At 41.9% G+C, this 13,725-nt stretch overlaps 1 protein-coding gene across 1 annotated transcript; it reads left to right on the forward strand.

The window, feature by feature from the left end:
* Positions 1–9,581: 9,581 nt before the first annotated feature.
* Positions 9,582–11,132, forward strand: LOC124854469 (gastrula zinc finger protein XlCGF8.2DB-like). The gene has a single exon (XM_047342076.1). The coding sequence runs from the start codon at positions 9,871–9,873 to the stop codon at positions 10,762–10,764; it is 894 nt and encodes a 297-aa protein (XP_047198032.1). The 5' UTR covers positions 9,582–9,870; the 3' UTR covers positions 10,765–11,132.
* The last annotated feature ends 2,593 nt before the right edge of the window (positions 11,133–13,725 follow it).

Here is a 13,725-nt window from a genome sequence, read left to right on the forward strand (position 1 = left end):
TTTTCATTACATTACATTACATTTCATTTAGCTGACGCTTTTATCCAAAGCTACTTACAATAAGTGCATTCAACCATGAGGGTACAAACCCAGAACAACAAGAATCAAGAAAGTACAATTTCTTCAAAAAAGCAAAACTGCAAAGTGCTATAAGTAAGTGCCATTTAATTGTTAGTTTTAAAATTTTTTATTCAAGGTATAGTCGGAAGAGGTGTGTTTTTAGTTTGCGGTGGAAGATGTGTAAACTTTCTGCTGTCCTGATGTCATTGGGGAGCTCATTCCACCATTTAGGAGCCAGGACAGCAAACAGTCGTGATTTTGATGAGTGGTTAGCTCGCAGTGAGGGAGCAACAAGCCGATTGGCAGAAGCAGAGCGGAGTGAACAGGCTGGGGTGTAACGTTTGACCATGTCCTGGATGTAGACTGGACCCGATCCGTTCGCAGCACGGTACGCAAGTACTAATGTTTTGAAACGGATGCGGGCAGCCACCGGTAACCAGTGAAGGGAGCGGAGGAGCGGAGTAGTGTGAGTGAATTTAGGTAGGTTAAAGACCAGTCGAGCTGCTGCATTCTGGATGAGCTGCAGAGGTCAGATGGCACTAGCAGGTAGACCTGCCAGGAGGGAGTTACAATAGTCTAGGCGTGAGATGACCAGCGCCTGGACCAGAACCTGCGCCGCCTTCTGAGTGAGAAGGGGGCGTGTTCTCCTGATGTTGTACAGCATGAATCTACAGGAACGTGTTGTTGCAGTAATGTTGGCAGTAAGGGAGAGTTGGCTGTTGAGTGTCACACCCAGGTTCCTAGCAGTCTGATTGGGGGTTAACACGGAGTTGTCAAAGTTAATAGTCAGGTCATGGGTGGGAGAGTCTTTCCCTGGAAGGAAAAGTAGTTCAGTCTTGTCAAGGTTAATTTTCAGGTGGTGTGCAGACATCCACTGAGAGATGTCAGTCAGACAGGCAGAGATTCGTGCTGCTACCTGTGTTTCAGATTGGGGAAAAGAGAGGATTAGTTGGGTGTCATCAGCATAGCTATGGTAGGAAAAGCCATGTGAGTGAATGACAGAGCCGAGAGAGTTGGTGTACAGAGAGAAGAGGAGGGGACCCAGGACGGAACCTTGAGGGACCCCAGTAGTGAGAGGACAAGGTTCAGACACAGATCCTCTCCAAGTTACCCGGTAAGTGCGGTCATTGAGGTAGGATGAGAGCAGGGAGAGAGCAGAGCCTAAGACACCCAGGTCCTGAAGGGAGGAAATAAGGATCTGGTGGTTCACTGTGTCAAATGCAGCAGAGAGGTCTAGAAGGATAAGGACAGAGGAGAGAGAGGCTGCTCTAGCAGTGTGAAGTTGCTCAGAGACAGCAAGGAGGGCGGTCTCAGTTGAGTGGCCTGCCTTGAAACCAGACTGGTGAGGGTCAAGAAGGTTATTATGGTGAAGATAGCAGGAGAGTTGATTAAAGATAGCACACTCGAGAGTTTTGGAAAGAAAGGGAAGAAGAGAGACAGGTCTGTAGTTATTTACTTCAGACGGGTCGAGGGTAGGTTTCTTCAGGAGAGGACTTACTCTTGCCTCCTTCAGAGAGTTTTCAGTGTCTCCAAAGTGCAGGGAGGCCTACAAGAACATATATGAGACCATCAACTGTTGGGAGAAACCCTTACAAATAACAAAAAGTGTGCCACACCTTGGCTCTCCATTGAACCTCGGTTTCACACATTTTGGACCAGTGGGAGGTGCTTAAACTGCATTTCTCATTCACCAAGTCCAGTGAACACTGCTACATGGCTGAGGTTTTATACTCCATGTACAGTGATCCTCAAAACATCTTGTATCTGACTTTTTTGAAGTCAGTGCTGGGTGAGGTACAGTTGGCCATTGTAGTGGAAAAATAACAAAGTGTGGTTGAAACCTATTTTGTAGTTGAAAAGTCAGTCTTTGCATACCTGTTTGAGACTTTGATGACCTGACTTGTTTGTGACCTGAAACCTATATAACATGTCTAAATAGTTGTATTACCTGAAAACCTTTATGACCTTTTTATCACGTATTTACTCTCCAAAGAACTGAATGTATGTCTGCTTTATCTCCAAAGGAAAAATATGTAAATCAGTTGTCTGTGTTTAGATTCCTCTCTCAAACTGCGCCTACAGAACCAGTCTGAACTGGCTCAGAGAGACAGCCTTAGTTCTCCTTTATAAGATCCTTGCATTTGATTGTTCTTGATCTTCACTCTGAGATCCCTGTGACTCTCTGTGTTGATCCTTTCTGCAGAAAGCCCCTATTAAAATACACAAAGACAAATTTGGTGTTCCAGCCTCTTGTATTTTCAGATTTCCATCACACCATCAAGGCTTTTGAGGGATAGCAGGTAGAAAATCTTAAACTTCTTGACAGCTTGGGTAGCCTGATAAAGTCTGTGAGTAGCAGGGTGCTGAATCCACTGGCAAATATTGATGTACTCAAAGAGCCAATTGACGGATACATCACTCCCAAACCGTACCTTGGTTATCTTTTTGAGTCAAAGGCAGCTGAGCTCCACCTTGCGCCTGAGGAGAAGAACTATGTCCGAAAGCAGTGTGTAGCCTTCACCATGTCCCTCACTAACGAGTTGAGGGTGAGACTGCCGGACAACATCGAAGCATTGCAGTACATGTCAGTTTTCAATGTAGAGGAAACTCTAAAGCACAATAAGAGCCTGGGAGAAATAGAAAAAATAGCCAAGCTCCCTGGCTACTCTCCTGCAGAGATAGACAAGATTGTCCAGCAATGGCGTGCCATCCATCTTAGTAAGTGGAATGAAACAAAAAACACAGTGGGCTTCTGGAGTGAGATTTGGAAGTTCAGGGATGCAGCTGATATCAACCCGTTTCAGGAACTTGCCATGGCTGCTGTGTCTGTGTTGTCCTTGCCACACTCGAATGCTGAAGTCAAGAGATTATTCAGCCAGATGAGTGTGGTAAAAAGCAAACTTAGAAATTGGATGTCCTTGCAGACTCTTAACTCCATCCTGTATGTCCGATATGTTCTGAAGCTGTCTGGTGAGGCTTGCTATGAGCACTAGCTGCTTGATAATGTTTTGCAGCTTTTTGGCACATCAGCTTCTTACTCATTTAAGTCAGCTCCCTCAGTTGCTGAACCTGCCATAGAAAGCCTTGACCAAAATGAAGATGACCTACTCTTTCTGTGAGCCAGCACAGCATGTGTGTGTCGAGGAGGGTCTGAAAAAAAAACAATGAACCTGAATAAGGGCCAGACTAGTTACCATCATTTTCTCACATTGCCATTGACTGTTTTGTCTATTGTCTCTTTTTGGTCCATTCAGATTGTTAATGTTGTCAAGTTAAAACCGTCTATACAAATTATTTTTTTTAAATGTTATAGTCATGGCAATAAAATGTCATATCTTACTGTGACTTGTTGTAGGCTCCTAGGTGGAGCATAAGGTTAGAAACTAAACCAAACTTAAGAAAAAAAACCAAAAACAACAAAAAAATAATGTAAAAGAAAAACCTAAGTAACTCTGCCAGAGTGTCTCTTTTGGGTCACTTTGCCGGTCCCAAGCCCGGATAAAGGAGGAGGGTTGGACGTAGAGCTAGCAATTCCATCCCACATAAGTCTTTTGATTAAATTTGATATTCTAACATTTAACAATACAGGACAACATTTATTCATCTAATGTGGGTCTGGACAAGGCATTAACGTCATGAAGTTATTTTGAGAAGTGATGGTCTATTTCAATGGCAAAATTAAAAAAAAAACAAAACAAGAATCAACAGAAGTAAGCTCATTTGTAGTTCTAAGCATATTTAGGGTGTTTTTTACTGACTTTTTGTCTCTCCTACGATGTTATTCCTCTCTCCTACAATGTCCATTACCTTTATGCAAATTAGGTGTTGACGTCATTTAGCGACTTCTAGTGACTTTTAGGACAGCCAATAGATACTTTCCTTACTGAGGAGTTGGCAACACCAGTGTTGTCCTAAAATCTAGCTGTCCTAAAAGTCGCTAGAAGGCTGGCTCAGCCTCAAGTGGCCACTAGTGGTGTGCGATACTGCAAGATTTGGTAGCGATCCGATACCAAGTAAATACAGGGACAGTATCGCCGATATCGATACCGATATTTTTTAATAATTAAGGTGGATGCATCATCAAATTGCTAAATCTGAATGAATTTTCATGACCTTTAATTGTTTTTGTGATTTTTCCTTTGGATTGTTAATTTTTTTAAATCCAGGACAGAATTTAGGCAAGGATTATTCGGAAATAGAAAATACTTTATTATCATAAAAGTTTTTGTTTAGAGACTACAGTAACAACAGAACAGTTACAAAAAAATTTCGGGATTTTTTCTTAAATAAACAAAGTGCACTCCACAACAAATATTATAAAACATTTAAAACAAATTCTTTTTTTTTCAAGTAGAATGTTAAGGAAATACAAAAAATCTCTCCCCTCCAGTGCACTTCTGTTTTGGCTTTGAAAAAATAATAAAAAATACAAAACTATCATTGAAAATACAATAAATAAAGCCTTGAGTTCAAAGAAATATTCCCAGAGGCCCCCCTGTGGGCCCTGGCCCCCTGAGCAGAACAGAGGTTTTGGTTAGAGGTTTTTGTTCAGGAACAGTATCATGTTCACATTTTTCGGTTTTAAAGGGGACATAGCATGCAAATTCCACTTTGTTAGTGCTTCTACACGTTAATGTGGGTATCTGGCATGTCTACCAACCCAAAAACTCTGGTCAGAAACGTCTTGCTTGAGTGACTCGATTGAGCTTCCTGGGTTTTGTGTCGTAACAAGGTACTGGAAGTCTCCCTACATGGTCTTGGCCCACCCCCCACCTCTTCTCAAGCGCGCAGCCGCCTGGCTGTTCACACGGGACGTGCATTTCTCCGCGCTGGTCAGCCCCATAGACTGTATATATAAGGTCAGCCCGCAATTCTGCTTTCTCCGCTTGTTGTACCCGTTGAATGTCGGGGTTCGGGGGTAGATGATGGTCTTCATAGCCCCCCCCTTCATAGCCTGCTCTTTCTCTCTCTGTCTGTCTGCTTGTGTGCTTGTAGTGGATGGGCAGAGGGGGACATTTAATTATGTGATTGGGAAAATTAAAACTCCAGGACAACAGAAGGGGAATACAAAGTATGGGATGCATATTTGATAATTTATATCATATAAAATATGTAATTTATATCGTTTAAAATCATGGGGGAGAGGGGAGGGGGAGCTGGCTCATTAGCATTTAAAGGAACAGGCACTCAAAACAGGTCGCTCTGTGGAGGGCTGTTTTATACAGGGTAAAAAGGGTGCTGTTTTAAATGATCCTTGTGGTATTTTGACCAAAGTATGTTACAGACATTTCATTAAGACCCCAAGGAACCATATCAACTTGTGGTAAAATGGGCATGCTATGTCCCCTTTAATACACTTCGCCTATGACTTACTAACTGTCCTGCCTTTGAAAAAATCCTCTCGGCTGGCACTGATGTTGCAACCACCCCCAGGTGTTTTTTGGCAAGTTTGCTCAGAGAGGGGAATGTTGGTGCATTGTTTTTCCACCAAAGTAGTGGATCCTGATCCCGAGGAATTGGCCTCTCTCTGAGTACCTGCGCATTTCATTTAGGGCATCAGTGCCAGTTGTCCGATGCTGCTGAGATGCAAGGACTTGAAAGTCAAATTCGGTCCATATCCCACCTTTTGCTGCAGGTGGGGATGCAGCAACCCCTGCAGAAGAGCTTGACGTAGTTGCAGGAGCTGGGGCAGAGCTGGTGGCAGAGCTTGAGCTTGATGCACATGATGAAGGTGCTGAGGTCTGACTCACTGACTGCATTTCGGTGACAAGTCGAGCTTTTACAGGCTCAACATTTGCAGAGTCACAGAATCCCAGGTTTTTAAATCTAATGTCCAGGTAGGTGCTGACAGCAAGACCATAAAACGTTTCAATAGCCCTGAAATGACGGTGACATTGCGCTGACAGCTCAGCAGCTAGCTTGCTACCTAGGCGCTCAGAAGTTGTAATTGTTCTGAGTAGCAGTGACACCAAGGGAATCACCTTGGAAACTGAAACATTTTTTTCAGTTGATATCTCCCTGGTTGCTTCCTCAAATGGTCTCAGTGCATCGATGGAGTGACTGATGACAGACCATTCTTCTTCACTTAAGCAAAGTGAGCTCTTTCCAAGGAGACAGAGGACTGTGGTAACTGCCTCCTTTTGCTCAAACAATCTCTTCCACATATAGAATACAGAGTTCCACCTTGTCTCAACTGCTTGAATTAGCTTTTGTTCAGGGAACTTCTGCTGCTTCTGAATTTCTTTGAGCTTGTCTGCAGCTTTAGTGCTATGGTGAAAGAAAGCAACAATAGCACTGCTTTTCTGCTGAATCTCAAGCAAGTCAGGGTGAGCCTTGAAAGAGTCTTTCACCACCAAATTCAAAGTGTCGCAAAACATGGGTAGTGTGCCCAACCACCTTTGTGCACAGCAGCAACCATGTTGGCGCCATTATTGGTTATTACAGCCAGAATCTTGTCCGTTATGCCCCATTCTTCCACGATTCTGGTTAATTCTGAACAAATATTGTGTGTGTTGTCCAGGAACAGAGCACGTTTCTAGCACGAATGCCAGCATTTGCCAGTTTTCATCTATGATGTGGCATGAGACTGTTAAGTATGCCTCTGTGGCTCTTGATGTCCACATGTCAGTTTTAAGCACAACATTGTCCACACCACTCAATGCCTTTCTGACCTTAAAGCAGCAGTCTTCATAAAGAGCTGGTAGTTTTGTTGTATATTTAAGCAGCAGTGATGTTGAAGATGATGATGAAGGAATCTCCGCCGACACCATTCTTGCTTGTATAATAAGGTTTATTACACAGAAGTTACAGGTCAGGACAGGTACCTAGGTATACCCGGAGACGTTCTCGGCCAAATCAGAAGTCTGCCTCCCCGGTGTCGGACAAGCATTCATATAGGGAAATTGTTTACGCCCAAAACTTGAGATAAAATGACATCATACATAGGGGTCTCTAATTCAAAACATGCTTCGTACATTAAGATGGAAACCCCTCCATCTAACAGGTCAAAGAGCATTTTCAGAGGGAGAGAACTAACGAGTAACATCTGGAATAATAATCAGGAAATCTGAAAGTCCAGAAACGAGGGGCCCCTAGCTTTAAACCTGTCATTATGTTTTATACACATGTCAAAATGATTTACGTTAGCTAAATATACCACAGTTTCCCCTCCATCAAAGACTTTCTACTTGGAATTTTGTACCGTGGGTCAAGTGTCCTCACAAAATTCCTAAAGCCGTCATCTTCCACCACGGAAAGAGGTTGCAGGTCCTTCACAATCATTTCTGCCAGGCTCCTCGTAATCTCCACTGCTCTCGGGGAATCGGCTAAGTGAAATGATAAAATAATTAAGTCTGTTGCACATCTACTTGTACTTTAAATATAGTAATCATACAGTATCCCTTTCACAGTTAACACAAAAGGGTAATTATATTCAATCAAATCTGAGCCATATTATATTCAGTATATTTGTTTCAATTCCAGTAAATGTATTCATTTAAATAACACGTATCAATGGGATAAATGTATTATATCGAAGGTCTGAGCATAATTTATACTTTTTGAGTTGGCTAAAGTAACAAATGACCACTTACACTTTGAAAATTAATATTAACTAATGCCGAAGATGTCTAAAAATATTACTTTCACCACTAATATCTACCTGGATATTCTCTGCCAGACTGAAAGGCCTCTGCCAATGACCTCTGCCTCTCGGTCGGGGGTGTGGGTCTGTCGGGGCCAGGGGGTGGGGGATTTCTCACTTCCTCTCTCCGTTTCTGTAGCTCTTTATTTTCTCTAGGATGGTTTTTCATATGCTTGTATAAATTAGTGGTGTTACCACTGTATTTGACTGCCTTTTTGCAAATGACGCATCTTGCTGTCATTTCATTTTCAGCCTGAATCTGAAAATATAGCCACACGGGGCTCCTCTTCCTCTCTGCCATTCTTCTGCTCCGTCTCTGTGCTGCTGGCCGGGGGAGGAGGAGGAGGAGAAAGTGGGCCTGCTCCGTGCTGTGACTGGAGCGGCACTTGAGAGCAGCGGCACTTACACAGACAGCCGCAGCAGTGCATACAGGAGAGAAACTGAAACTACAGTATCGATCTCATTACACTGGTATTGATCAATATCAATACCAACGGTGGTATCGATATTTGGATCGATCCGCCCACCACTAGGCCACAGCTTTTGCACTTCCGCATTGGCCTCATCGCTCAGCCCGGGTTGATGCCGCTTGTTCGAGACTCAAAGTGCGCAGAAAGGAGGACAATGTGCGCCGTGCAGCTGCTGCGGGTGTCGGTACATGAGCGGATCAGCGCTGCCGCTGAAGACTTTCTGCTGCAGGTGGAGAAAGGGGAAGAAACGGCTCAAGTCCCGGCGCTGAGAGCGCTGCTCACCGAGCGGCTAACGGCGGCGGCGAAGGAGATCGCCGCTGTGTTTGAGGAAACCGTGGCGGAGTACGAAGACAGACTGGAGCGGTCAGAGCGGGAGATCTGCCGCCAGAGGAGGCTGCTCGATGCCGTGATGAAGCCCGAAATAAGGCTGCACAGAGTAGGTCAGTCCCTGCTCCCTGGAGCCGGAAAGCTAGCTGAGCTAGTGGAGCTAAGCTGCTCTTTGGTAGCTAAGCTAGTGGAGCGAAGCTGCTCTTTGGTAGCTAAGCTTGTGGAGCTAAGCTGCTCTTTGGTAACTAAGCTAGTGGAGCTTGCTTTTCATCGAAAGACACAAGAAACATTTGTGAGTTGTGGCTCTAAAATATATTTAATGTGAGCAGAGCAACTCGTCACTAACAGCTTCAAGAAGTTGATCTGAATTTGACCTAAATCTTTAAAACCATTAAGACAAAGTGTAAGAGACAAAAATATAAACAGTCGGGTCAAATTAAAAATCCTTAATACAGTTCAGAGAATAGAAAATAAAAAGTAGAATGAAATAAGATAGGAGAACGAAAGTTACAGAGACAATGAATGAATGCAAGGCCTCAGATGTGACTTAATAAAAGGCAGTGACATAGAAAAGACTATATTTATTAGAAGTACAAGTTGTAGCAGACATGAAATATTTTCTATTTAGTTACGTGAGAAAATAAACTGTAATTCATGGATTGTCCACTGACTGAACATTGACCTAATTGTCTGCGTGAAACCGATCCATTGTCAAAAAAACATGAATGCAAACAAGAAAACACTCAGATAAACAAAAATTGATTGAACATGACATTGTCATTTTCAACTCAGGATTAACCTGCACACAACTGTAGCCTCACAAACTACATATCATACTATCAAACTACAGAAGTCTGGTGCCAGTGGCTCAGATAGAGCCACTCTCTTTTTTTGGAAAAGTATCAATAAAGTATCGGTATCAACACATTGTTTTGTATTGTGACACTATTTGAGACCAAAAAACACCATACCTCTCTACTCTCCATGCAGACTTCCTGCAACTGGTGGTGAGTAAAGAAGAGGTTCCCCCTGAGCAGCAGCAGTGGAGCCCTCTTGCGGACCAGGAGGACCCAGAGCCCCCACATTAAAGAGGAACAGGAGGAACCTTGGACCAATCAGGAGGGAGAGCAGCTTCAACAACTGGAGGAGGCTGATATCAAGTTCACATTGACTCCTTTTGCTGTGAAGAGTGAAGAAAACGAAGAGAAACCTCAGTCGTCACAGCTTCATCAGAGTCAGAATGAGGAGAACAGAGCGGACGGTGGAAAACCAGAACCAGCCAGGAACTCAGGTCCTGATGGATATTTACAACCAGGTTCTGAGGACAAGACCGAAGACTCTTCTGAGACTGAAGACAGTGAAGATGATTGGATGGAGACCAGGGAGCCTCAGTCTGGTTTGAATATAAGAAACAACAAACAGCCTTTAAGTGATATGAGATGTAAAACTGATAAGAAACCATTTAGTTGTTCTGAATGTGGTAAAACATTTAGCCGAAAACAAATGCTGAATGTACATATGACGATTCATACGGGAGAGAAACCATTTGGTTGCTCTGAGTGTGGCAAAAGATTTAGACTAAAGGCCAAGCTAACTGTACATATGAAAATTCATACAGGAGAGAAACCATTTAGTTGCTCTGAGTGTGGTAAAAGATTTAGAGTAAAGGACAAGCTAACTGTACATATGACAATACATAAAGAAGAGAGACCATTTAGTTGCTCTGAGTGTGGTTATAGATTTAGACGAAAGGACCAGCTAACTGTACATATGAAGACTCATACATTAGAGAAATCACTTAGTTGCTCTGAGTGTGGTTATAGATGTAACCACAAACATTATTTAAAGTTACATATGAGAATTCATACAGGAGAGAAACCATATAATTGTTCTGAATGTGGTAAAACATTTAGATATAAGAACCAGCTGAATGTACATATGATTATTCATACAGGAAACAAACCATTTGGTTGCTCTGAGTGTGGTAAAGCATTTCAACAAAAATCTGAGGTAATTTCACACATGGCAGTTCATACTGGAGAGAAACCATTGGGTTGCTCTGAGTGTGGTAAAAGATTTATACAAAAGAACCAGCTGAATGTACATATGAGGATTCATACAGGAGAGAAACCCTTTAGTTGCACTCAATGTGCTGAAAGATTTAGACTTAAGCACCAGCTGAATGTACATATGAGGATTCATACAAGAGAGAAACCATTTGTTGCTCTGAGTGGTAAATGTCGACTGGAAGCAACACAAGTGTGAATACAGGGTTTCGGACTAATTATAAATTATTAGCGCTGCTGTTTCAGGATCAGAACAGAAGCAGCGGTTGGTTTGTATCGTGTCAGAGTCTGAGTGTCGTCCTCCACACTCACTGACCTGAGCTCACTTTACTTTTTCGCCATCAACACCAACACTCATCAAAAGTTATTAGAACCTGAACAGAACTGAACTTTACTTTGTGTTTGTTTGATTCACTCCAGAGTTTAAGAGAGAGACACACACCCACTAACATAATACAATAGAAACCTAAAAGTTGATCTAAATCATAACCATTCACTTTACTGAGCTGGTTAAATGTATTCTGGGCCAAATGTTTCAAATTTATTAAAGACCAAGTTTTATAAACAGTCTGTTTTAGTTGTGGTTTATTTTATTTCTTTTATTCATCAAGGATATTCTAATATTTCTAATTCTAATGTCAGACTGAATATTCAGACTGATTTTTAAATTAAAGGGATGCACAACAAATCAAAAAACCTTACGCAGGTGAAAGGTCTAAACTGTGAAACAACACATTCAGATGTGAAGGTGAGAAATGAGCTTCATTTTGGATATATATATATATATATAGAACTGTTTTGTACAACAATTTTGTTTAATGTGTGTTTATGTTGTGAATGTTTTGCTATACACACATTTTAATAAAAATATCTGTAAATACCAGAAGAAAATTAAAAAATTAATGTGAAACTGCATAATGAATAATAAATCACGGATGTTGAAAAATAAATGTATAACTATTTAACATATATTTCACAAATGGCTCCAACACAGAAAATTCTAGCTCCTTCCACCTGATGGTGTAGTTTGATTCAGATCCAGGCTGAGAGAAGAACTGATGGATCCAACACAAAGATCACACAAAGATTTGTTCTGGACTGTCCTGGCAGGCAGAGATTTTAAAAACAGATTATATTCTTCAAATGACAGTATTTTGTATGACTGTGGCCAATATAAACTGACGTGAACCAGTCAGAATGATTAATACTCATATTTTCACTGACTTGAGTTCAAGGCTATTCATGTTTTCTAATGTTGAATCAAGGTTGGACATCCACAGGTGCAGGCTGTCTCAATCAATCAATCAAATTTTATTTGTATAGCCCATATTCACAAATCACAGTTTGTCTCATAGGGCTTTAACAGGGTGTGACATCCTCTGCCCTTAACCCTCAACAAGAGTAAGGAAAAACTACTAAAAAAACCTTTCAACAGGGTAAAAAGAACGTAGAAACCTCAGAGAGAGCCACATGTGAGGATCCCTCTCCCAGGACGGACAGAAGTGCAATAGATGTCAAGTGTAAAGGAGAACATCATCAAGATAAAGGTTTTAGCAGCATTGATAAGGGTAAACATTTTGAAGCATAACTGAAGGTCAATGAATTGATGGATTATTGTCAGTAATGGTCGAGTATCTGAGGAGAAATACTATATATCAAGCAGTCTTGTTGTAATCATAGTCTATGGTCAGCAGCCACCACGATCATGATCCACCATCAAGATCGGATGCCACTATAGTCCACAGACATTGTCCACTGCCGCCATTAGGATCCACCATCAGCTGCCACCTCGATCGTGGTCCACCACCACTATCAGATGCCAACACGATACAGGATCCGCCATTATTATCACGGTCAGCCAGCACGATACAGAATCCGCTATACTGGATCCACCATTACGAACTCTGATACGCGATCCACAGATCATGATCCACGATGTGGCCACAGCTGGGGCCCTGGACATGTCTGAGTCACCTAGAGGAAAAATCAACACAAATACACAGATATGTGAAGTCATACACGTGCCAGGTTAACTCCTTCACAGACTTTTACATGGTAAAAATAAAAAGTTTATTACTTCAAAGTTCATCAGATCATAATCACTTCACTTCAGCTTAGGAAATAGGTGGTGGACATCAGCCTCAGGTTCTCTATGTGACTGTCTATTGTAGTAAAGTTACACTTCCTATAATTTATTTATATTTGACAAACAAATACATTACCCTGGCATTCACCAACGTCAGTAATCTGAGTGTTATCTTTTGATAGGATAGGCTTCGTCCTTTTGACAGAGGATTATTCAAAAAGTACACATTTTGAGTACTTCATAGTATTTGTGGCAGTAGTCTAACTAGTACTCCAACAATATCAGTTTTATGAAGAACGTATGGTAAAAAAGCTTTTTATCCTTCATCAAATATAGCAGAAGAAGCTCATTCTTGTTTTATGGAGGGGACTTTGACACAGGATTACTCAAAAACTACACAGTGTCAGTACTTTGAGGAAAAAACCAGCTCCTCAGAACCGCTTCACAACGATTATCGTAAATGTTCAATCAATTCCACGCGAGAAACAACAGTCGGCTGTTTTGACAATGCAAACACGAGAGGTGGCTGGCTTGACCGCAGTCTCTCAACCATGGCTTCCCTGCTCTGCTGTCAGAGTAGCAGTCAGTAGTAGCAGTCATAATAATGAGACACTAAGTCATAATAATGAGATACTATCTCATAATAATGAGATACAGGATTTTTATTTTCTTCATCACAGTGTTGGAAATGGGCTTCCATAGATATGTGATTGAAACCCTCTCCACAGACTCAGGTCGTGTTCAGTGACGGGGATTCGCCTGTTAGCTCAGGTGAAGCCAAGCAGGCAACAGGCTAGAAGCTGGAGTGATGAGCTAACGGTGACGTCACCTGTCCATCAAGTGATAATTATTCATAATTTCAAACCTCTATATAATTTAAATGAGTGAGTTGGAAAAAAATCCACCCCCCTCACAGTTGTCATGAAGGAAGAACTTAGTGATTGTGACTAAAACCGTCACTTACTCACCTCGTCCACTGTGTGTGTGCCTCTCTGTGACATAAGCTCAACATCTAGCTAGCTAGCTAGCTCATGATGCCTCAGTCTAAACTGTACGCTCAAAAATACAGAAAGG

Source organism: Hippoglossus stenolepis, chromosome 11, assembly GCF_022539355.2.
Source record: "Hippoglossus stenolepis isolate QCI-W04-F060 chromosome 11, HSTE1.2, whole genome shotgun sequence".
Taxonomy (NCBI): Eukaryota; Metazoa; Chordata; class Actinopteri; order Pleuronectiformes; family Pleuronectidae; genus Hippoglossus; species Hippoglossus stenolepis.

Excerpts from the sequence above, each read along its gene's own strand:
- LOC124854469 (XM_047342076.1), top strand. The coding sequence starts at position 9,871 with ATGGAGACCAGGGAGCCTCAGTCTGGTTTGAATATAAGAAACAACAAA.